This window comes from Rhincodon typus, chromosome 37 (genome assembly GCF_021869965.1).
Source record: "Rhincodon typus isolate 14 chromosome 37, sRhiTyp1.1, whole genome shotgun sequence".
Classification (NCBI taxonomy): Eukaryota; Metazoa; Chordata; class Chondrichthyes; order Orectolobiformes; family Rhincodontidae; genus Rhincodon; species Rhincodon typus.
Window position 1 is genome coordinate 3,637,107 of NC_063368.1, and position 26,284 is coordinate 3,663,390.

At 42.3% G+C, this 26,284-nt stretch overlaps 1 protein-coding gene across 3 annotated transcripts; it reads left to right on the forward strand.

Moving 5' to 3' along the window:
- Positions 1–949: 949 nt before the first annotated feature.
- On the forward strand, positions 950–26,284 carry LOC109915201 (coiled-coil domain-containing protein 134). Of its 3 annotated transcripts, none has more exons than XM_048617634.1 (7): positions 950–1,165; positions 6,917–7,025; positions 7,268–7,389; positions 9,319–9,403; positions 13,991–14,172; positions 19,356–19,427; positions 25,772–26,284. In XM_048617634.1, exons 1-7 carry the CDS (start codon positions 965–967, stop codon positions 25,895–25,897), a joined length of 897 nt encoding a protein of 298 aa, XP_048473591.1. In that variant the 5' UTR covers positions 950–964; the 3' UTR covers positions 25,898–26,284. The 3 variants fall into 3 exon arrangements, with proteins under 3 accessions (XP_048473591.1, XP_048473592.1, XP_048473593.1); XM_048617635.1 differs by having other exon boundaries at positions 972–1,073; XM_048617636.1 differs by having other exon boundaries at positions 1,002–1,043.

Sequence of the window (26,284 nt, forward strand, 5' to 3'; positions counted from 1 at the left end):
GATTCACAGGCTGGTCAGCATTTATTGCCCATCCTTAATTACACTTGAGAAGGTGGTGGTGAGCTGCTTTGTTGAACTGCTGCAGTCAGGTATTGGATCCCTACAATGTTAAAGCAGGCCATTCAGCCCATCAAGTCCACACCAACTCTCTGAAGAACATCCACCCCTTACCCAATCCTTGTTATCCTGCATTTCCCATGGCTAACCCACCTATCCTGCACATTCCTGAGCAGTATGGGCAAGTTAGCATAGCCAATTGATCTAACACATCTTTGGAGTGTGGGATGAAACCAGAGTACCCGGAGGAAACCTGCACAGGCACAGGGGAGGATGTGCAAACTCCACACAAGCAGTCACCCAAGGGTGGAATTGAACCCAGGTCCCTGGTGCTGTGAGGCAGTAGTGCTAACCACTAAGCCACTGTGCCACACCTATAGGCAGACCCAGAATGCTGTTAGGGAGGGAATTCCAGGATTTTTATTTCGTGACATTGAATGAACAGCAATGAACAGGATGGTAAGTGACTTGAAGGGAAATGTGCAGGTGATTGTGTTCCTCCGTATCTGCTACCCTTGTTCTTCTAGACGGCGATGTTTGTGGGTTTAGGACATGCTATCTCAGGAGCCTTGGTGAAGTCAATCTTATGGGTATACCCTTCTGCTACTGAGGCAGCAGATACATGGTCACACCACCTCCTGTAAGTTCCCCTCCAAGTCACTCACCATCCTGACTAGGAAATATATTGGCTGTTCCTTTGGTGTTGTTGACTGTACCGACACCCCAAGAAAGTGGCTCACTCCCTCTTTCTCCAGGGTAATTGGGCATGAGCAGTACCATTACATACCCTACAGAGCAGAAAGTAGCAAAACATTGGTGGTTAGGCCCCGATACGCATACGTTTCTCCATTCACGCGCGTGCCTCAACGTGCTAGCTGATTGGTCAGATGCCGCAGGCAGGGCGCACATGCGCAGAATCAGTCGAGCGGCAGGCGCCGAACTGAGAGGAGCTGCTGTTGGGCGCTCCCGGATATGGTTGATAAAAGGTTCCTTTCACAGTCATAACTTGCGATTCGGTAGGCCCACTACTTCGAATGATTCCACTTGTCTTTCTGCACGATGTGCACTGGGTCTAATTGGAAAACTAGGTTCAGGGACGGCTGCACAGGTAGGATGGGTCGATGTTTAGGCTGTGGGATGATTCAGCTCAGATAGGAGCCGGCCTCCTAACTGTTTTACTGGGGGTGTGTTTTCAGGTTGACATTGGGCAGTGACTGCTGTTCGCTCAGACTGCATGCTCTTCCTCCACCTGCTAATCTCCGTTTAAACTCTCACACTGTTTTATTCAGCATTGTACTGATGATGGGCCAGGTTCTGGAATAGTTTTGTTGCTGATGTCAAACTGCTTTTTGGCGGAGCGGAAGGGGAGCAATGTCCCAAAGTCATGCCGACCATTCTGGGAAACAACACCCAATATCGTGCAGCTGCTGTCAACTCATTATAAGATCGCCGGTATCAAGGCCCCATTATACACCTTGCTGTGATGAAGAGTCATCCAGACTCGAAACGTTAGCATGCTCTCTCTCCCTGGATTCTGTCTGACCCGCTGTGATCTCCAGCATTTGTTGCTTTCGGTTAAAAAAAACACGACACATTGTCATCGACCCAACAGCAGAAGTTTTTACCTTTACGGGGACGGCACGGTGGCTCAGTGGTTAGCACTGTTGCCTCTAGGGTCACAGTTTCGATTCCAGCCGTGGGTGGCTGTGTGGAGTTTGCACATTCTCCCTTGTCCACGTGGGTTTCTTCTGAGTGCTCCCACAGTCAAAAGTTGTGTGAGTTAGGTGGATTGGCCGTGCTAAATTTCCCTGTAGTATCCAGGATTGTATAGGCTAAAGGGTTAGTGAAATGCGGGGTTACGGGAACGAGATGGGTCTGGGTGGGATGCTCTTCAGCGGGTCAGTGTAGACTCAATGGGCCAAATGGCCTCTATCTGCACAATAGGGAATCTATTCCTCAAATGAATCCGTGTTGGCACACAACCACCCGTTCTATGATGGTGAACAGGCTTTGAGGAATCAGATAGTGATTTACTGACTGCAGAATTCCTAGCCTCTTATCTATTCTTGTAACTGCAGTATTTTATATGCTAGTCCAGTTCAGTTTCTGGTCACTGGTAATCCCACGATTTGTAATGTCGGGGGAAGCTGTTCACAGGTAAAGGGATGGTTGGAAAGTGGGTGACCTTCAAAAATGGTGTGAAGAGCAAGGCTGGTGGGTGTAGGGAGTGCTGGATGATGAGAGAAATTGAGGCTCTGGTCAATAAAAGAAGGAGGCATATAGCAGGGATAGATAGTGGGATTGAGAGAATCCCTAGAGGAGTATAAGGGCAGTAGGAGTATGCTTAAGAGCAAAATCAGGAATGCAAAAAGGGGACATGAGATTGCTTTGGCAAGTAGTACTAAGAAGAATCCAAAGAGATTCTACAAGTAAACTACCTCTGTTGAATGCATGTGTAAAAGTGAAAGGAATTGTTACGGTTGTTATCTTTACTCTTAATCTGAATCTGTAAATGAAATATCAGCCTCATTCTGGTGCAGGAATGTCAACCTGCAGAGGCCAGAGGGGCCCAGGAATGTCAACCTGCAGAGGCCAGAGGGGCCCTGGGTCTTATTAATTGACCTCAGTGAGCGTCCTGCAGGTAACTGTGGGGTGTGAATTCAGGAATTAGCTGGGACTTACTTCCCCACCCTCACTGCTATCCAGCTATTCCTGCCGGACGTGAACATGTATAGAATGTGTTGACCTCAGCATTGGGGTTGCCACCTGAACTGGATTTGTCAGACACAGAATATGTAGGATATATGGCAACCTTGCTTTTGGTCTCCCTGTCACCATCATCTCCAACTTCAATGTGCTACAGCACAAGGGTACAAAGGTAACAAGCCTCATATATAACTGAAAATATTAAAAGTATCTTCATCTAGAAGAGTGGATCCATTGGTTGACGTTTGTGATAACTTGTCCTGCACGGTTGAGTTTGAGAGAAATCCACAAATGTCTACTACCCTCAACTTTCTTGAGTCTGAGTTCATCTGCCAAAACCCCCATCCATGTCTTTGTTACCACTAGACAGACTAGTCTGTCTCCTGCATTCTACCCTTTGTAAGCTTTAGATCATCCTGCTGCCTGTGTATTAACTCACAGCAAGGGCTGTTCACGTGTCTTCCTCAAAAGTTTATTACCTACACATTGCTTGCCAGTCAAGCAATATTGTGATTTTAAAATTCTTATTCCTGTTTTCAAAGCCCACCCTGGCCTTGCCCCTCCTATCTTTGTAATCTTGAATTCTACAACACTCTGAGGTAACTGCATACCTCTAATTTCACTTGTTTATTTATTACTTGCCATAACAGTACCATTGGTGGTAGTGCCTTCAATTTCCTGAGGTAAAGCTCTGGAGTTTCATAGATAGAATCATAGAATCCCTACAGTGTGGAAACAGGCCCTTCGGCCCAACAAGTCCACACCGACTCTCAGAGCATCCCACCAAGACCCACCCCGCTATAACCCACCTAATCTACACATCCCTGAATACTACGGGCAATTTAGCATGGCCAATCCACCTAACCTGCACATCTTTGGACTGTGGGAGGAAACCAGACCACCCAGAGGAAACCCACGCAGACACGGGGAGAATGTGCAAACTTCACACAGACAGTTGGCCAAGGCTGAAATCAAACCCGGGTCCCTGGTGCTGTGAGGCAGCAGTGCTAACCACTGAGCCACCGTCCCGCTCTACACTTGTCCACCTCATTCTTAGGAAACTTAAAATCTTCCCCTTTGATCAAGCTTTTAATCATCTAATGTTTCCTTTCTTGACTCAGTGTTGTACTTTATCTTACAACACTCTGAAGTAACTTAGGTCATTTTATCACATTAAAGGTATTATATGAATATAACTTGTTCTTTTCCCTTACTGTCTACTTGCTTAGTGATTAATAGTTTTTATACAGTATAGTTCACCTGACCCCGTACAGTAGTTGAAAGTGAGTGATGTGAGGTAAATGCTGTTTTTCCTTTTATAAAAGTGATTTCCAGTGTGTAAGTGTAATTAATCTTTTCATAGCAGCTCTAGCAAAAAAGGAGAGGTAACCAAGCAGCAGGGGAAAGCAAATTTAAGTTTTCTTGGGCTTTGAAATCACACCATTCAGCTATTTGAGCTGCCCATCATGAGTACAGATATTCTTAGACTATTGATCACTTTTCCTTTTAATCTAGAGATGAATTAATGAAAGATGTGATGTAAATTTGAGCTAAGAAAAAAAGTTTTCTCTCTCTGAGAAGCCCTTTTATATCCTGTGTCATTAGGAGGAATTAAGAGGAATAATCAAAGCCTTTCTTTTATTTTGCTGTTGACCTCTTTTTCTCATTGCTGGTGTTGTGGAAAAGATGCAAACATCATTCCTAAAGTCCACAGGACAGAAACCGTTATAGCTCTCCACCAAACAGAAATCTGTCAAGCGATCAGAGGACTGGTCAATATGGCAAATTAAAACTATTATTAATACATAAGTCACTAGCACATTGGTGGTTGCAGTATGGCTAATTACATTATTAATTAGCAAATAAAGTTGATTATAGGCCCAATTGTTAGGTATCTGACCTTGGTACTAATTCAGAATATGTATTTTGCCCTTTATGCATTGTTGGAGAAACAGTTTGATGAAATGAGTGTTTTTTGATTGTTGGATGTGAGTCAATTACTGCATATTTGTTATTGGCTAAGTTGTGGGTAAGACAGATGAAAACATCGAATGTTGACCTCAGGTGATCACCAGTGATGTTGTTCAGAGGGCGAGCTAGTATCATTATCATCATAATCAGACTGACCAGTCAAAGCCATCAAAAGAGCCCTGACACAACCAATAACTAGCAACTCTAAAATGAGGCAATGTACAGAGCAGTGCCTGTGCTCTAGAAGAAGAGGTGGGGGTGGAGGGTTCCAAGGCATGTTCTGGAGAGACAGCGTAGAGCTGTCTGGTCAGTGATGGGGAGAGATTTAAGTTATGAGACATGTGCAGAGCATTTACCTAAACATGTAAACATACGAATTAGGAACAGAAGTAGTCTATTTAGTTCCTCAAGCTTGCTGCAGCATTTGATAAGATTATGGCTGATCTAATTGTGGCTTTAACTAACCCCATACCCCTTGACTACCTTGCCAGATGAAAGCATTGGAACAGGCATATGGGACTGAATGGCCTACTCCTTAATTCTTGTGGCCTTTTGTAGATGGTGCAGTTGATGTGGTGAATTTGGACATTCAAAAGATTTTTATTGAAGTTTTCGATAATAAACTGATTAACTGAGGCCAACTTGACATTCTCACTTACCTTTGATACTCATCAACTCCCTGCTGGTCAAAAATTGATCTACCTCAACACCATTCCCCCACCCCTATCTGACGCTGTCTTGGGGGGAGAGATTTCCAAGAAATCACAACTGTCTCATTTTAAAAAAAACCTCAGTGTCTTTCCCCCACCCCTTGTGTGTAGGATGGCTCCTCAGGCCCCAACTATTTATAATCTACATTGGTGACTTGGATGTGGGGATAGTAAGTAATGTAGCCAAATTTGTAGATGGGAATATATAGGTGGGAAAGTATGTTGCAATGAAGAAATAAGAAATTTACAAATGAATATGGATAGGTTAGGTGAGTGGGCCAAAATTTGGCAGTTGGAGTTTAACATGGATCTGTGTGAGGTTATTCATTTTGATCAGGAGAGTAGAAAGATAACTTATTATCTAAATTGAGAGAAACTTCAGAGTACTTTTGTGTCAAGGGATTTGGGTATCCTCGTGCATTAATTGCAGAAAATAGCATGCAGGTACAGCGGGTACCAAGGAAGCCAAATGGAATGTTGACATTTATTGCTAAAGGAATATAAAAATAGGGAAATGTTTTTGTAACTGCACAAGGAATTTCTGAGACTGCATCTGGAGTACTGCGTACAATTTTGGTCCCCTTAATGGAAGAGGGATTTGGTTGTATTTGGAGGCAGCACAGAGGAGGTTTACTAGATTGATTCCAGAGATGATGGGTCTATCTTATGAAGAAAATTGAGCAGTTTTGGCTGATACTCTTTGGAGTTTAGAAGAATGAGAGAAAATCTAATTATGATAAATAAGATGCTAAAGTAGATTGACAAAGTAGACGACAGAAAGGATGTTTCTTCATGTGGGACAATCTAGAAGGAGGAGTCACAGTTTTAGGATAAGGTGTAGCAGATCTAAAATGGATGAGGAGAAATTGCTTCTCTAAAAGAGTTTTGAATTGGTGCAATTCACTATCCCAGAGCGTGGTGAATGCTGAGATATTGAATAAATCTAAGGAGGAGACAGATGTTTTAATTAGTCACGGGTTGAAGAGTTGTGGAGAGCGAGCAGGAAAGTACAGTGAAGGCTGAGATGTGATCAGCCATGATCGTATCATATGGTGGAGTAGGCTTGAGGGGCTGAATTGCCTACTCCTTCTTCTAGTTCTTATGTTAAATGAAATAAGGACATATGGCTAATCCAGTGTCATTTTAGCCACACCTGTGAATTATGTATGGGTGGGATAATTTTTTCAGGGATGACACTTATTTTGTAGCTGTTCGGTTTGTTTGACAACTGTAAGCAATGCAAGACAGTTCGCTTTTTGATGCAGTGTGAAATTCCCTTTACCCTACCCCACCCCCATCAAAATTTCTAAAATTCCGGTTTCAAACTTCCATCCTTTTTCCAGTGAATAAACAGTTTCATGATTCAAAGTTGTGCAGTATGTTGAGGGTGTGCTGCAAGATTGAATAAATTTGAACTGAACGACATATAAATATGTTTCACTGCTATTTAACAGGTTTATTTGTCTTTACAGTGGATCATGGATGGCCTTCGGGTCTGTGTGATTGTGATGAGCATATACTTAAATGCATTCAAACCTTCCAATGGTCAGAAGCAAAACTTGGACCCAAGTCTAGAGATCTGTATCCTTTCCTGTACTGATTGGTTTTTGCTGAAACCGTAATATAAAATATAATCCTATGACAACCTCCTTTCAAACGTTTAGGCCAACATGACAAAAAGAACCCTGCTTCGAGAGGGTTGGAAGAACTGAATTTGTTTAAGATTGCCTGATCAGTCCATTCATTGAATTGTAAACAAAATCTTACAGAATAATCTCTACACTGTGGCACTGCATACTTTCCTCAACAATACTACCTTTTAGATAGAAAGCTGTTTGAAACAAAACGCAAAGACCAGATGCATGCTTTGAAGAACATGATTGAATTAAATGACATTAATCAGCAGTACAAGATTATTGATATCATGTTGAAAGGATTGTTCAAGGTAAGCATAAAGGTTTGATCAGGGCGTAGAAGGTGACTCTCGCCCTTTGTCCACCTACAAGCTATGTTCGTTACTCACCAGCTTCATTGTTCACCCCGGCCACTGTCTGGGGCTGAGCCAAACTGTTTGCAAATCTGCTGTCCTGTTTGACCCCAAGATGAGTTTCTGACCATATATTTGCTCCATCACCAAGACGTCCTACTTTCACTTGTAATGTTGCAAATTTCTGGCCTGTCCCTCCTTTGGAAACCTTTAACCATGTCTTTGTCGCCTCTAGAGTTGACTATCCTTACATTCTCCTAGCCGAACTCCTGTTTTATACACAAATAAACTTAAGCTCTTTCAAAACTCTGCTACTTGTGTCCAAATTGCCACTGTTCTGTTTGCCTGTTATGTGTTGTGGACTATTTGAGCAATACCTCAACTTTTAAAATATACATCCTTATTTTCAAATTCCACCATGGCTCCTCTCTCCCTGTCTCTAACTTTTTCCTCCTGATAATTCTCCGAGATCTCTGCACCCTTCCAACTCTGCCCTTTTAATGATTGCACCATTAACAACATTGTTTTCAACGTGACTCATAGCTCTAGAATTTCCTCCTGAAATCTCAATCTTTCCTTTTAAGATGGTCCTTTAAAATCTACTTTACTTGTCCTAATATAGTCCAGTGATTTTGTATCTTTCAAGGCCAGTATCTATTGCCCATCTCAAATCCCTTGAACTGAGTGGTTTGCTAGGGCATTTCAGAGGGCAGTTAAGAGTCACTCGTTGATGTGGATATGAAGTCACATGTAGGCCAGACTGGGTAGGGAGGGCAGATTTCCTTCCCTATAATACATTAGAGAGACAACAAGATAGGTTTTTAACAACATCTTGGTGTATTGGTTGCTATTACTGAGAGTTAAGCTTTCTATTCCAGATTTATTAACTGAATTTAAATTCCTTGCTGTTTTGGTCATCCATGTTCCCACAGCATTAATATCTGTGACGTTATCATTACATTACCATTTCCCCTTTGGTTGAATCAAATATTGTTTGATAGCATTCTGCTGTAGCGCCTTGGGAAATCTACATTAAAGTTGCTATACAAGTAATTAGCAATTGAGCAGGTACAAAGTGATTTAACCCTTGAAAATTGAACATTTTTGAAATATTCCATTGACAATATTACATTTTTAACTGTGTTCAGTTAAACAAAATTCAAACTTATTGTCCAAATATTACAACAGTTTGGCGAGATAATAATTCTAAATGCGGCACCAGATTAGTTAAAGGTTGACGTTTCGGGCCTAGACCCTTCATCAGAAATGGGTCTAGGCCTGAAATGTCAGGCTTTCTGCTCCTATGGTGCTGCTTGGCCTGCTGTGTTCATCCAGCTCTGCACCTTGTTTTCTCGGATTCTCCAGCATCTGCAGTTCCTACTATCTCTGACCAGATTAGTTATGAGCTTCCCTGCTTTATTTAGAGTAGCTCTTTATTTTCTGTCCTGTGCTCTGTATTTACTTGAACAACCCTTGACCCCATTTGACTTAGTTGTCCAAATCCAGGAAGATTTGAAATCCAATGAAGATCTTGTTCCCAAAGGATGCCGGATTTTACACACCCTTCCTGTAGTTGTAAAACATTGCTGGGGACTATTCCACAATATAAGTCCAGGCTTCTTGTCAAATTTAAGAGTTGAATTATTACCAACCTATTCTGAGTTCTGAGCCCATGTTACTTCAGAATCAGCTGCTTATCTTAATGCAGGTTCCTCACAGTGACTGGCCCAATAACCTGTTCATCACTCAATGCCAGAAAAGAAAATGCAGAAATATTGGAAACGCAGCAGATTGATTTTAGAGCTGAATCTGTGTTTTTTTGTTAGAATTCATTAGAGAATATGAAGTTCAAAATGAAACTGTTTGTTTGATTTTCATTCATTGCAGGTACTAGAAGACTCCAAGACAATACTGATTGGTGCTGATGTGCAAGCAGATGGCCCACTGCCTCATGACGAGAAACTCAAAGACGGTGATTATAAATTAATATTTTTCTTATTTTATATACATTTATTTTGTCCCTTGTTCTGCTTGGCTCTCAGTAGGGACTCAGTAGTAGCACTCTCGTCTTTGAGTCAGAAGGTTATGGGTTCAAATCCAGCCCACAGCCTTCAATATATATTCTGAGCTGGCACTTCCAATATCAGTCGTTGCACTGACAGGATGCCATCTTTCAAACCAAAGAACTTTCTGTCCTCTTGATTTAGTGTGGGCTATTTCAATTGGAGCAAAGCAGGCTAAAACCAGATTTAGTCAAAGGTTTCAAAATTTGAGTTTTGAGGGAATGGAAGAGTAACATTCCTTTGGGAAGTCAGTGACAAGAGGCCATCAGCATAATACAGGATTTCCTAAGCTATTGCAAAAAAGAATAGGTTGGTGTTCATGTTTATTTGGAGAAGCCCCTCCTTTTCATCAACTCTGCTCCATGCTGCTAATATGGTAAACATTCACCTAACTTCCAAGGAGAGAAGCAGAAGCCAATCTATTTTCCATAGAGAAGATCCCATTCACCATCAGTGGCAGCTAAATTTCTCTTGCCAAAGCTAGCCTGCCACTCAGGTGGAAAATGATTCTTGTTTTATTTTAATCAATCTGTTCAGACATGTTCTGGCACACTCCTGGGGCAAATGGTATTTGAACCCCGGGACCTTCTGGCCCAGAAGTAGGGACACTATCACTGCACCAGAAGACCCTCCAATTTTGTGTCTTTTTACAAAACAGCCTGTTTGCATCTTCAGGTGGGACTTGAACCATGAGCTTCTGGGCCTGAGGTACAGATACTACCACTGTGCCACAACAGCTCCCAAAACCATTTCATATTCTACCTGTTCAGACATATTGAGACACACCTCACAACAAAGCAGTCTGGGGAACATAAGAACTAGGAGCAGGAGTAGGCCATCCCTCGAGCCTGCCCCACCATTCATTAAGATCATGGCTGATCTTTTTGAGACTCAGCTCCACTTACCCACCCGCACACCATATCCCTTAATTCCTTTACTGTTCAAAAATTTATCTAGCCTTGCCTTAAACACATTCAGTGAGGTAGCTTCAACCGCTTCACTGGGCAGGGAATTCCACAGATTCACAACCCTTTGGGTGAAGAAGTTCCTCCTGACCTCAGTCCTACATCTGCTTCCCTTTATTTTGAGGCTATGTTCCCTAGTCCTAGTTTCACCTGCTAGCGGAAACAACCTCCCTGCCTCCACCTTATCTGTTCCCTTCATAATCTTATATGTTTCTATAAGATCTCCACTCATTCTTCTGAATTCCAATGAGTATAATCCCAGCCTACTCAGTCTCTCCTCATAATCTAACCCTCTCAACTCTGGAGTCAACCGAGTGAATCTCCTCTGCACCCCCTCCAGTGCTAGTATATCCCTTCTCAAGTAAGGAGACCAAAACTGCACACAGTACTCCAGGTGTGGCCTCACCAGGACCCTATACAGCTGCAGCATAGCCTCCTGTTTTTAAACTCCATCCCTCTAGCAATGACAGACAAAATTTCATTTGCCTTTTTAATTATCTGCTGCACCTGCAATCCTACTGAGTGTTCTGCAGTCAGTTCTTGTTGAAAAAAAGTGAGATATCATGGTAAATCTGTAAATTGTTTGGCTGGTGAGAAACTGCTGTTAGGGACTGTCTGTAAATTACTATAAATTAGATAAATGTATTATAAGGCACAGAAATATGTGAAAGTCAGGAGCAGTATAGTAAAGTAATAGAAGTTAGCTAAAGTGGGCTTAGAGAAGGAGAATAGAGTTAAACGCAAGGAAAATAGATTTAAGACTAAGGCAAGGCATGGCAAGGGAGCTCAGTCCTATGTAATGCATGGCATCTGGTATGTGGGAAATCTTAGATGCTCCTGAAAGATTGGATGACCAGTTTGTCCAGCTTGAGCGTAAACTGGAGGCACAGCAGTGCATCTATGAGGCTAAGAGTTACTTGGACGTCTCATTGTAGTTGTGGACACACCACAACTTAAGGAAATGCAGTCAGTGAGGGAATGGGTGACCATCAGATAGAAGAAGGAAAGCAGGTAGGTAGTCAGGAAAGCCTCAGAGTGCGTCTCATTCAAGAACAGATTTTCTGCATTGGGAAATGATGATAGTAACAATTCCTCTGAAAAATGCAGTCAGAGCTCAGCTGCACAGGGGGAGAGCATAAAGAAAGGGAGAACAATAGTAATAGGAGATTCAATAGTGATTCTGTGGCCGCAGACATGACTTCAGAATGGTGTTGCCTCCCTGGGGCCAGGCTCAAGGATATCATTGAACAACTGCAGGGCATTCTGAAGGAGGTGGCAAGCAATCAGTGATCATTGTTCACGTTGGGAACAACAGCATAGGTAGAAAGAGGAATGAGATACTGCACCAAGAATTTTGAGAGCTAGGGAGCAGATTAAAAACCAGAACTTCAAAGGGTTGTAATCTTTGGATTACACCTGATGCCACGTGCTAGTAAGAATAGGAATAGGTGGATAGAACAAATGAATGCATGGCTGAAAAGTTGGAGAGGGAGGGAGAGCTTTAGATTCCTGGGTCACTGGGTCTGTTAGTGGGGAAGTTGGGACCAGTGCAAGTTTAACAGGTTGCACCTGAATTTGAACAGGACCCAATATCCTTGCAGGGGTGGGGTTGAAAAATTCCAGGGTATGGAATCTTTAGCTGACATTTGGCGAGGGGGGCAGTGTTGGTGAATGACACAATCTGGGTCACCTTGAAGGGGGTGTATAATAGATCTTCAAAATTCAGGAAGAGATAGAAAGACACATCGGTAGGTAAATAAACAATAGGATAATAATAGTAGGGGATTTCAACTTCCCCAGTATTAACTGGGATAGTCAAAGGCTTAGAAGGGATGGAATTCTTAAAATGTATCTACAAGAGCTTTTTAAGCCAGCACTTAGTCCTAAAAGAGCGGGGATGACGCTGGTGCAAATTTTAGGGAACAAAGACTGGAAAGTGGGACTTGTGACAGTGGGGGACCATTTCAGTGATAGTGATTATAATTTAAGATTTAAGGTAAATATGGGTAAGGACAAAGATGGGCTGGAAATAAAGAGTCTGAATTATGGGAAGGCCAATTTTAATAAAGTAAGATAGGATCTGGCCAAAGTGGGCTGGAAGAAGCTACTTGTAAGAAAATCCACATTAGAGCAGTGGGAGACATTCAAAAGGATAATAATGAGAGTGCAGGGCCAACATGTTCCCGTGAAGGTGAAGGTGGGATGAGAAGTGCAGAGAACCCTGTATAGGATTAGATAAGAAAAAAAAGCTTATGGTAGATATGTAGGCAGAAGACAGTGGATGCCCTAGAGGAGTATAGACAGTGTAGGGAGTTGCTTAAAAAATAATTTAGCGTGAAGAGGGGACATGGAAGAAACAGGCAACATTAAAGAAATTTCAAAGGTATTTTGTAAGTATATTAGGGCAAGAGAATAATCAGGAAAAAAGCAGGACCATTAGGGACCAAAGAGGTAATCTGTGTGTAGAGCCAGAAAATATAACTGAGGTTTTCAATGAATACTTAGCATCTGTATTTACAATAGGGAAGGATGATGTAAGTTTAGAAATCAGGGAGGGGGACTGTGATAGACCTGAACAAATTAGCATTGAGAGGGATGGGGTATTAGCAGTTTTAGCAGGCTTGAAAGTGGATAAATCCACAGGCCAAGATGAGATGTATCCCAGGCTTCTGTACAAAGCAAGGGAGGAGATTGCAGGAGTTCCGACATAAAATCATCTCTGGCCATGGGAGGGGTGCCAGAGGACTGGAGGTCAGGTAATGTGTTACCACTATTTAAGAAGGGTGGCAGGGATAAACTATGAAATTACAGGCCAGTGGGTCTAAGATCTGTGGTAAGGATACTATTGGAAGCTTTCCACACTAGGTCATTATCTAGTGACATCTACTGAGAAATCCGTTCCTCACAGCATTTTGAAAGCATTTTCACCAAACTGACTCCAGCAGCTCAAAAAAACTGATCATCTTCCCAAAGGTAACAAGAGACAGGCTCTGCCCTGCCAGAGATCCAAAAATGAATACAAAGAAGTTCACAAGTGTAGATAGCAGCTAAGGATATGAAGAGGCTCAGCTGGTTTGTCTCCAGCAGTTGAGTAAACACCATCTAAAAGAACATGCATTTAAATATCACCCTTCACAATGTCCCAAAGTGCTTTGCACCAATAAAGTACTGAAGTCTGGTCACTGTTGTGCAAAATAGAACAACTATTTGCATATAGCAAGATGCTACAAACACCAAAGTTGGTCATCACATAATCTGTTTCATCGATATTGAATGCAGGATAAATATTGGCCAGGATACTGGGCAGATTTCCTCTGCTTTAAGATTTTGCAATGGGATCTTTTATGTTGATATTCCATCATGTCAGCACTTTCAGAAAGAATGGAAAAGTATAAAAATGGGGTAAAACAAATGAAATCTGAAACATTTCGTCCTTTTGATGTATCTGTCTTTGAGGTAGATATGTTTTGTTTTTAAATTATACAAATGAATTTTCTGCCTATAGTGTGTCAATTCTGCCTTATATTTCAGCTTATTCCCATATCGTTGAAAATACAGCCTTCTTTGGAGATGTGACTCTGCGTTTTCCGAAGATTGTCCACCATTACTTTGATCACAATTCAAACTGGAACCACTTAATCCGGTGGGGAATCAGTTTTTGTAATCAAACAGGAGTCTTTGATAGAGGGCCACACACACAGCTTCTAAATCTGGTGAGAGAGATAAGGGTTTGACAGCTTTTTCATCTCTTAAGTATAAAACTATTGATCTAGGAATAAAATGTAAGAGACCAGTATATCATGCTTGGATTCAATTTCAAGAAGTCTGTGAAATGGGTTCACCGTCTTGTCTAACCAGCTTGAGGAAGAGGCAGTACTCACCTCCTCTAGACATCTATGGAGTGGAGTAGGCAGGTATCTGAGACTCGATGAGCTGAAGGACTTCTTCTGTGCTATAGACCTCTGTGACTCTGACTCAGTGGCCTACCTATAGCTTTGTGAAGTGATGGTCAACACCAAAGACATAGACAATTCTGCTGAGCTATACCACGCTAGAGTTTAAGCTCCACCTGAGCCTCTTCTCATTCTTGTTCGTCACATCCCTGTCAGCAGACTTTTCCATTTCTTACTATTTGTCTCATGTGTTGATCTAAATGCACCAATAATATTAACTTCCATATGATAGTGAGTTCCTATTCCAACCAGGCTTGATAAAGAAGGTTCTCCTGAAATCCCTACTCAACGTATTAGTGAACATCTCAAATTTATTGTTGAAACTCAACTGGTCTGGCAGCATTTGTGGAGAGAGAAATATTCTGAGTCCAATGACTTTTTATACGAAAGTGTCATATCAAATTTGGTATGTTATAGATTCTCTATGTCTGCCAAATAAAATCCTTTTTTTAAAAAAGTCTTAATAACCTGTACCTGCTGATTTCAGCTATCTCTTCTAGAGAAAAGTGCCATAGCCTGTTGGTTATGAAAATGATAATCTCTCAGTTCTGATATCGGCCTCCTGAATCTTTTTTGTACCACCTTCTATGCTTTTAAAAGGTGACCAATATTTTTAATTCACAAGTTTAATACAAGTTCTCTGCTTCTCAATTCTAATCCCTCAGAAATGATTTCCTGTGCTTTCTTTGCTTTATTTTTACGTCCTTACATCCTGCTTCAACTACTTTTAGAACATTCCGTGAGGAGTCGAGAGAGAGAGAGAGAAAAGAAAGGGGAGAAAAATCAGTGTTTTATTTTGGTAAAATTTTAGTTGTTTCATAGCAGTAATGTCAACCTGGCATTGAGACCACATTTCAAAAATCAATTCTGTGTCCAACTGACTTATACTAAGTTCAAAAACAGAAGTTGCTGGAAAAGCTTAGCAGGTCTGCCAGCATCTGTGGAGAAAAAATCAGAGTTAACGTTTTGGGTCCGTGACCAAGGAAGGGCTTTTCCAGCAACTTCTGTTTTTGTTCCTGATTTACAGCATCTACAGTTCTTTCAGTTTTTATACTAAGTTCACATTGGCAGAATACATGCACAAACTTTATGCTTTTTACAATTTTACAGTTAATATGACCATTACTCATTATTTTTTTAATTCATTCATGGGATGTTGGCGTCACTGGCTGCCCAGCATTTGTCGCTCGCCCATAGTTGCCCTTGAGAAGATGGTGGTGAGCTGCCTTCTTGAACCACTGCAGTCCACCTGCTGCGGGTTAACCCACAATGACATTAGGGAGGGAATCCCAGGATTTTGACTCAGTGACAATGAAGAAATGGCAATATATTTCCAAGTCAGGATGGTGAGTGACTTGAAGGAGAACATGCAGGTGGTGGTTTTCCCATTTATCTGCTACCCTTGTCCTTCTAGATGGAAGTGGTCGTGGGTTTGGAATGTGCTGTGTGAGGATCTTTGGTGAATTTCTGCAGTGCATCTTGTAGATAGTTTATGCAGGCTTTTTTGCCAGTAGCTGATAGAGAACCTTATAGTCTCGATATTACTTATCTCTGTGGATTTGAACATGTCTAAAACTGCTACCACTATTCTAATTGTATCATGCCCTGTGATTGCTGATTCTGCATTGGCTCCTGATCTGGCAGTAGCAGATTTTATTTAAATTTAAAAGTGTCAATCTGGTTTACATATCTCTCTATGGACTGACTGCTCCCTTTCTTTATAATCTCCCCAAGTTCCACAGCCATCTGAGATATCTGTGCTTCTCCGATTTTTATCACTCTATATTGAATACCTAAAACCTCTTGGAATTCCTTAAGTAAATGTGTCTCACTTCTTTTAAGATACTTGTTAAAACCATTTCTTTGACCAAATTTTTTGTTACCTATCCTCATGCGACTCATTGAATTTTGTTTGATAATACTCCTATATAGCGCCTTTCAATCATTTATTACACTATAGGTGCTATATAAATGTAATATATTGTTGCTAAACTTTCACACTGAAGTATAGCCAAAACTTTATGTTGGGTTTTATAGGACGTCCTTATCTTTAATACACGTTTGAGGACTGAGAAATACTGAGACATATGATTAGTATTTTTTATTCATCAAATGCATCATGCAATCCGTTCCTTGCAGTGTCCACCAAATGGATAGCAATAGTGAGTCATATACAAAAATACAGTCTGAAAAAAATCATCTGGTCCAGCAAGCCTGTTCCATACTCAATCCATTTAGGATCATGACTGGGCACCCCTTTTTCCACATGCAGCCATATATCACCCAGGAGATGCAAGAAAGCAACACCAAAAAGATTTTTTTTCACACAAAAAATTAACTCTAAGACTCCCTCAGGTGATTGATACCATCCCGGGAGATCACTTTGACCATGCTTACATGAATTGGTAATCTATGTCCTTGCTTCATTTGAAAATGTGCAGAGATTCAGCACATCTTGATGTTAGATATTGTCTAATCAAGGACCTGTAGAAGGATGCAGTGGTGCCCTTTCTGTAGTTCTGTTAGTATAACCAAATGACTGGTGCTCTGGCCAAGGCTTCTCTGTACTGGTGATGGATCCTAAGTGATCTGTGCAGCTCGATGCTTTTCTCTGTCTGTCAATTTCTGTTTATTCCTAATAAGTATTAAGTATATTCTGTGTTAGCCTTGATAACATGCTTCTCACTGCATTTTCTGGTTAAATATCATTTCCACTGTTGAAAAATTGTTGTAAACAAACTCTTCACTTCATAGATAATGAACAGAGTTAACCCGTCAAGTTCAATAATTTGCAGTCCATATTGGACTCAGAATGTTACTTCTGTTTTTCCCTGCACAGAAGCTACTAGACCTTCTGAGTTTGTCCAAAACTTTCTGTTCTTATTTCTGTATTGAATTGTTGCTGTTAACAAATCAGACAGTGCAGAACTCAGCACTCAGATTCCACTTATGTGTATATATTTTAAAAGCTCACTGCTACTTCCCAACTCAAGGATGCCTGTTAACTTAAATCCTATATAGCTATATCAAATCTTACCTCAATGTCCTTTGCATCAAGGAGAACAACCCCAGTTTTTCTTTTATTCACTTGTGTGACTTAGGCTTTGCTGGTGGGCCGGCATTTTGCTTATCCCTAGTTGCTGTTGAGAAGGTAATAGTGAGCTGCCTTCTTGAACAGCTACAGTCCATGTGCTGTAGGTAGACCCATTATGCCATTGTAGGGAGGGAATTCCAGGATATTCACCAAGCAACAGTTGATCGTTTTGCTAAAATCCGCCATCCCTGGAACCATTCTAGTAAATTTCTTCTGCGTCCCCTTTCACATCCTTCCCAAAATGTGATGAGAACTGGACGCAGTACTCTAGTTCTGATCTGACCAGAATTGTATAAAAGGTTCGGTATTCATCACCCTGTTTTAATAGTCAGGTCCTCTATTTATGATACCCAGGATCCTGTATGCTGAGCTAACTGCTCTCTCAATATAACCTGACATCATCAAAAACTGATGAACATGCATCCTGGGTCTCTCTATTCCTGTGCCACTATGTCTGTATTACCTCTACCCATCCTTTTCACCAAAATGCATCATCTCACACACTTTAAATTCTATCTAACCCTTGTCTGTTCATTCTGCTAGCCTACCTGTGTTCCGTTGCAATCAGTTATCATCCTCACTGTTTGCCACTCCGCCATCTTTGATAGCAATTTTTGAAACTTTACTCTGTATTCCAATATCCAAGTCATTTATATATAGCAGAGTCCCACCAACAACCCTTGGTGACTATTCTCTAGTCTGAAAAATAACCATATAGAATAACTCACTGTTTCCTTTCCTTAAACCAAACTGACACTCGCCATACTATTCCATGTGTCAGTTTTGATGTGGTACTTCATCAAAGGCTTTATTAAAATCCATACAGACAACATTCATTATATTCCTTCATCCACTTCTGTTACTTTGTCAAAAAATGAGGATTAGTCAGCCTCGTGCACATCCATGCTAGAAGTCCTTTTATTAACTGAAATCTTTCCCACATGTCCATTGATTACTGTTTCTGTACACTCATTCACCATTGATGTTTAACTGGCCTTATACTTCCTAGGTCAGTTCTTCCACACTTTATCCAAGAAAGGTTAAAATATTTTCCTTTTCTTCACATTTCCGGCATCATTTTACTTGTTTGCCTGTGCTTCGTTGATTTGCAAAACAGAGAAATGATTGTGATAAGCAGACAAGAGGGAATAGTAGGAACTGCAGTTGCTGGAGAATCTGAGATAACAAGGTGCAGAGCTGGATGAACACAGCAGGCCAAGCAGCAGGAAAGCTGACGTTTTGGGCCTAGATCCTTTTTCTGAAGAAGGGTCTAGGCCCGAAACGTCAGCTTTCCTGCTCCTCTGATGCTGCTTGGCCTGCTGTGTTCATCCAGCTCTGCATGTTGTTATCTTAGACAAGACGGAATGATGTGTTTGAATGTTTGGGCAGAAGTTGGAGAATATCTGAAGTAGAGATTTGGACTTGGGAAAAATATCAGTTTTGTTACTGTCACTGGGTCATGAAGCTTTACTACTAACAGCATTATGGGGTTACCTATACAACGTGAGCTGCAGTGGTTCAAGAAGGCAGCTCACCACCACCTTCTCAAGGGCAATTAAGGTTGTGCAATGCCTATACTCCATGAACAAGATTTTAAAAGAGAGGTACAGGCTATTTGATGGAACTCTGAGGTTGAATATTTCTGACTCTATCCTCCTGATAAAAGAAATATTGACTCTTCAGATGCTGACTTGCTGTCTATTTAAATTAATTTGTGTCACAGGCAGGTTAGAGACTCTAGCCCTTAGAATCTTATTGTTTTTGTGACGTTCAAAGTTTAGTATGCAAAGGTAAAAGTGCTGAATTGTATGATACCTTATATTTCTTTTTTCAATACACTATCCTACAGATGTCACAGGAACTTGGGATCAGTGAAAAATCTCCAGACTATAAAAACCCATTTAAAAATGAAAATGAAGATGTAAGTAAATACCCTCCCAATTTAAAGAAAACCTTTAATTTTGTCAGTTGGTTGTACAGAATTTAAGTATTACTGAAAGAAGACATATTTTGTTAATACAGAAGGATGATATGGGTCTAGAAATCAGGGAAGGAGACAGTGATAGACTTGAACAAATTAGCATTGAGAGGGATGTGGAATTATTAGGCTTAAAACTGGATAAATCCCTAGGCCCAAATAAGATGTATCCCAAGCTCCTGTGGGAGGCAAGGGAGCAGATTTCAGGGGCTCTGACAATAATTTTAATATCATCTTTGGCTGCAGTAGGGGTGCCAGAGGACTAGAGGTCAGCTAATATGTACTATTATTCAACAAGAGTGGCAGGAATAAACTGGGAAACTAGAGGCCACTGAGTCTAAGATCTGTGGCGGGGAAACTATTGGAAAAAATTCTGAGGGACAGAATTAATCTCCACATGGAAAGACAAGGATTAAATAAGGATAGTCAGCGTGGTTTTGTGGAGGGAGGGGTGCATATCTGGTGACTAGGTGTGGTGATGAGGGTAGTACAATTGATGTCATCTACTTGGACTTCAGTAATACTTTTGACATAGAGGACTAGTGAAGAAGCTAAGAGCCCATGGCGTGCAATGCAAATTGGCAAAATTGGATCTAATATTGGCTTAGTGGCAGGAAGCGGAGGACGGTCATTGAAGGGTGTTTTTATGACTGGAAGCCTGTGTTCAGTGGCATACCATAGAGTTCGGTGCTGAGCTCTTTGCTGTTTGTGGTGTACATTAATAATCTAGTCATTAATGTAGGAGGTATGATTACCAAGCTGACAGAAAAGTTAGTGGTGTGGCAAATAACAAAGAGGAAAGATTTAGATTACAGGGAAAGCTGGTCAGATGGGCTGAACATTGGCAAATGGATTTTAAACCTGAAAAGTGTGAGGTGATGCATTTTGGGAGGACTAACATGACAAGGGAGTACATGATGATTGGTAAGACCTTGGAAATGGTAGTGCAGAAATCGGAGGGACCATGGTATGCATATCCATAGATTCTTGAAAGCAGCAGGACAGGTAGACAAGGTAGTTAAGAAGGCATAGAGCTGGAGGAACACAGCAGATCAGGCAGCATCAGAGGAGTGGGAAAGCTGACGTTTTGGGTCGGGACCCTTCTTCGGAAATGGGGGAGAGGGAAAGGAGCTCAGAAATAAATAGAGAGAGGAGGGGTGGGGCTGGGGAAGGTAGGTGGGATGGTGATAGGTGAGTGCAGGTAGGCAGTGGTGGGGATTGGTCAGTGAGATGGGAGGAGCAGATAGGTGGGAGAGAAGATGGACAGGTTGTGTCAGGTCAAGGAGGCGGGGATGAGAGGGAGGGTTGGTCATGGGATGAGGCGGACGGTGGGGAGATTTTGAAACTAGTAAAGTCCACATTGAGACCATTGGGTTGTAGGCTCCTAAGGTGGAATATGAGGTGCTGCTCCTCCAGTTTCTGGTTGACATCATTGTGACACTGGAGGAGGCCCAGGATGGACTTATCGTCCAGGGAGTGGGAGTGGGAGGGGGAGTTGAAGTGGTTTGCGACTAGAAGGTGTTGTCGTTTGTCGCGAACAGAGCGCAGATACTGTACAAAGCAGTCTCCCAGCCTCCGCTTGATCTCACCGATGTAGAGGAGGCCACTCGGGAGCAGTGGATGCAGTAAACCACATTAACGCATGTGCAGGTGAACATCTGTCTGATGTGGAAGGTTTTTTTCGTTCCTTGGATGGAGGTGAGGGGGGAGTGTAGGGGCGTGTAGCTCTTCCTGCGGTTGCAGGGAAAGGTGCCGGCGGTGGTGGGGCTAGTGGGGAATGTGGAGCGGACGAGGGAGTTGAGGAGAGAGCGGTCCCTACAGAAGGCAGATAGGGGTGGGGAGGGAAATATACCTCCGCTTACCTTGACTCTATTTTCTCCCCCAGGTCTAGGAACTCCCCACCTGGGAGACCACCCACGCCCTTCACCTCGTCTTCTCTATGGACATCCAATCCCTACACACTTGCAAAAGCCCTCCGTTTCTTCCTCTGCTGCAGGCCCAACCAGTCCCCCTCCACCTACACCCTCATCTGCTTAACCGAACTCGTCCTTGCCCTTAACAACTTCTCCTTCAACTCCTCCCACCTCCTACAGACTATGGGGGTGGCCATGGGAACCTGCATGGGCCCAAGCTATGTCTGCCTCTTCGTAGAATACATGGAACAGTCCCTCTTCCGCAGCTACACTGGCACTATCCCCCACCTCTTCCTCCGCTACATCGATGACTGTATCGGTGCTGCCTCGTGCTCCCACGAGGAGCTTGAACAGTTCATCAACTTCAGTAACACCTTTCACCCCAACCTCAGGTTCACCTGGACCATCTCTGATACCTCTGTCTCCTTCCTGGACCTCTCTGTCTCCATCTCTGGTGACCACCTCGTAACTTATATCTATTTCAAGCCCACCGACTCCCACAGCTACCTGGACTACACCTCCTCTCATCCACCTTCCTGTAAGACTGCGATCCCCTACTCCCAATTCCTCCACCTCCGCCGCGTCTGCTCCCAAGATGCTCCCGAACATCCCAGATCTCCTCTTATTTCAAGGACCACAACCTCCCCCCGACCTCCAGTGGTTGAAAATGCTCTCGACCACATCTCTTGCATTTCCCGCACCTCTGTCCTCACATTCCCTCCCCACAATAGAAACAAAGACAGAATCTGCCTTGTCTTCACGTATCACCCCACTAACCTCTGGATTCAACGTATCATTTTCCACCACCTGCAATCTGACCCCACAGCCAAGGATATATTTCAATCACTCTCTCCGCAACTCCCTCGTCCGCTCCACACTCCCCACTAGCCCCACCACCCCTGGCACCTTTTCCTGCAACTGCAGAAAGTGCTATACCTGCCCCTACACCTCCATCCAAAGAACAAAAAAAAACCTTCCACATCCGCTAATGTGGTTTACTGCATCCACTGCTCCCGCTGCGGCCTCCTTTACATCGGTGAGATTAAGCGGAGGCTCGGAGACCGCTTTGTAGAGCACCTACATTCTGTTTGCGACAAATGACAACACCTTCCAGTCGCAAACTACTTCAACTCCCCCTCCCACTCCCTGGACGACATGTCCATGCTGGGCCTCCTCCAGTGTCACAGTGACGCCACCCGGAAACTGGAGGAGCAGCACCTTGTATTCCACCTTGGGAGCCTACAACCCAATGGTCTCAATGTAGACTTTACTAGTTTCAAAATCTCCCCACCCTCTGCCTCATCACATGACCAACCCTGCCTCTCATCCCTGCCTCCTTGATCTGACACAACCTGTCCGTCTTCTCTCCCACCTATCCACTCCTCCCACCTCACTGACCAATCCCCACCACTGCCTACCTGCACTCACCTATCACCATCCCACCTACCCTTCCCCAACCCCACCAGTCCCCTCTGTATTTATTTCTGAGCTCCCTTCCCCTCCCCCATTTCTGAAGAAGGGTCCCGACCCGAAATGTCAGCTCTGCTGTGTTCCTCCAGTTCCACATTATGTTGTCTCTGACTCCAGCATCGGCAGTTCTTACTATCTCTGTGCAGTTAAGAAGGCATTTGCATACTTGCTAGGTAGACAAAAGACAGACTGGGGTTATTTTCCTTAGAGCAGAGAAGGCTGATGGAGGATTTGATTGAAATGTACAAAGTTCTGAGGGGCATAGACATAGGGAAGAATCCTTCCACTTCATAGAGGGGTCAGGAACAGGGGCCATACCTTTTAGGTAAGGAACTATAGGTTTAGTGGGAATTTGAGATTTTTTTTTCACCCAGACAGTTGTGCATATCTGGAACTCACTGCCTGAAAGGGTGGTAATTGTTGGAACTCTCAAGATATTAAAGAACTAATTAGATGAACATTTGTAATACTGTATCGTATAAGACTATGGGTGAAGTGCTGGAAAATGGGATTAGCATAGATAGATGTTTGATGACCAGCATGGACACATTGTGCTGAAGGGCCCCTTTCCATGTCGTAAAACCTCTGTGACAGGTCCGTAGCCTCAGCTTGGGTTCCTAATACTGTCACCATATAGTATATATAAGCATTGATCGCCCAACTTATGCTCTCTTGGCAAAATATTTAGCTTTCATGTTTTAAACTGTTAGAAATGTAAAATCTTTAAAAAAAAAATTTTTTAAGAAGTTCTTTGTTCTACTGCAGTGTCAGTCTTGATTCAGTTGGTATCACCGTCACCTGAACCAAAAGGTTGTGGATTTAGGCCCCAATTTACAGATCTAAAATCACTGAATGTTCAAAAGAACGATTCTGCACAGAAGGAGGCTATTTGGCAGTGCAAGTTCTCTGCAAGAGTAACTCAATCCCATCTCCTATCATTTTCCCCTTAGACCTGGAAATCTTTTTCTTTTACGGTGCTTATCTAAATCTGTTTTGAAAACCATGGCTGAGCCTGCTCAACCACACTCTCAGGCAAAGAATTCCCGACTTGAACTGAAATAACTCCCACAGAAGCAGTATCCCGTCACCAAGTCACCCTTTATTTATGTGTGCATTGTAATTGACACTGATCCGGCTTCCTCCAGAGCCAGCTGTCAGAGTGAACAGAACCTCTGACACTCCTGTTTACATCTGCCACCCAGGACTCTCTGATTGGATCAGATTAATAGCCCAGTCAGGTATCTCATATCGTGAGATCCAGCTGGCTGACCTCACTACAATCATTACACAAACCATTCGCTGAGTAAAAACCTTTTACCTCACATCATCTTTGGTTCTTTGGCCTTTCTTTGTAACTACAGTCCCTCATTCCTGGAACCATTCTCATAAATCTATTTTGGAACCTTCTTGGAGCAGAGGTTGCTGAGGGGGTATCTGATTGAAGTACACAAAATTATGAGAGATATAGATAGAGTAGGTCGTGAGAATCTCTTCCCTATGGCAGACGTGTCTACGACCAGAGGGTATAAGTTTAAGGTGAATAGGTTTAGAGGAGATCTGAGAATTTTTTTCACCCAGAGGGTGGTAGAAATATGGAACAGAGGCAGATCCTCTCACAAAATTTAAGAAGCATCTGGATGAGTACCTAAAATGCCAGAGCAGAGTAGGCTGTGGACCAAGGACAAGTAAATGGGATTATAGTAGTTTGACACTTGTTGGTTGGCATAGATGTGGTGCGCCAAAGGGCCTGTTTCTATGCTGTATGACTCCATAACATTCTTCCTTCAATCAAAAATAAAGCTGGTTAATATTGGAAAGCATCATTGCTATCTGCAGGGATTCTAAATGGTGAGAACATGGAATCTACTACCACTAGAGTTGTTGAGGTGAATACGACAGCTGCACTTAAGGGAAAGCTAGATAAGGACATGAGAGAGAAAGGAACAGAAGGATATATCAACTTATAAATTAGGATCAGGAATAGGCTATTCCATGAATCAGCTTTGCGATTCAAGGCTGATCTGATTTTCGCCTCCACTCCACATTCCTATCTACCCCAGATACACTTTGACTTCCTTTTAGTCAAGAATCTAACTACCTTTGCCTTAAAGAAAGGTTCAATTATCTGGAAAATAAATGAAGAAAAGAGATGAAGTTCCAAAAACACTCAATCCTCTGAGGAAAAAAATTCTTACCTCTGTCTTAAGTGCAAGACCCTTTTCTTTTAAAATCTGTGTCCCCTTGTTCTATTCCTCGCCACAAAAGCATCATTTGTTAGGGTGAGACACAGTAAGTAGATTAGGAGGAAGTTTGTGGGGACATAATATGGGCCACTTGGGCTGAATGGCCCATCTCTGTGCTGTGATTTATATGGCAGCTAGTGAAATTTATATGGCAGCTAGTGAAATTTGGTGTATAGGCCATCCCCCTGTTACATGGAATGTACAATTCCTCCAGGTATGCTGGAATATCACTGGGGATCACTTCTGTGCATGAGTATTTACATGTATACGTTATGTTGACAGTATACATATACATGTAAGTGGCACATTCAGAAATCATGAGAAGTAGTGACAAAGTTTGTTTATTTCTAGAAACATAGAATTGAAAAGCAGGAAAGTGATGTTAAATTTGTAAACTTTATCTCCCAATGTTCTTTAATGTTGCTGTATACTTCCTACCGCCCAAGCAGAAAACCCCTCCCTCTCCCTACTCTGTTTTCACTCCCCTTGCTGTACCCTTCATTGTTTTGCACACTCCTTGAGAATAGCAGCTTAGGTTTGGTGTTCAAGTTTGGAATGGAACTTGAACGTAGCTCTTCACAGTACTCTGAACTTCTGAGCTGGTATGATTCCTCCCACTGTTAGTAGCCATTGTTGATCCACTGTAATTTCTATTTGACAGTTTCTCCACGACAATGATGCTTTTCACAAAGCTTTGAAAGACGAGGAGAAGAGAAGACGAAAGGAAGAAAAGAGGAAGGAGCTTCGAAAAGGACCGAGGATCACAAAGACGAGATCCGAGTTGTGACCTCGAAGACTAACAACCACTGGGACCATTTATGCTGTTGGATGGAGCTGCTTGAACCCTTTCACTGGCACAAATACCTATATACACTTTGAATGAAATCCCCTCAGGATGGCAGTAACCTGTTTAGGTTTGCTCTCAATAGAGCTGCTTTCTTTCCTTTAAAAAGGAAGTATCATAAAGACCACAATTGTTTTTGGATTATGCAATTAAAATAGACGGCATCCATGACTTTAATCCCTGAAACGCTGGTATGAATCTCAGAATCTGATATAACGTGCTTTGATTGTTCCATCATCATCAAACAGCAATTATAGGGAACACAATGGCCGTCATATAATAAGTTGAACTGCCGGTTTTCCATTTTCACAATAAAATACAAGGTCTGAA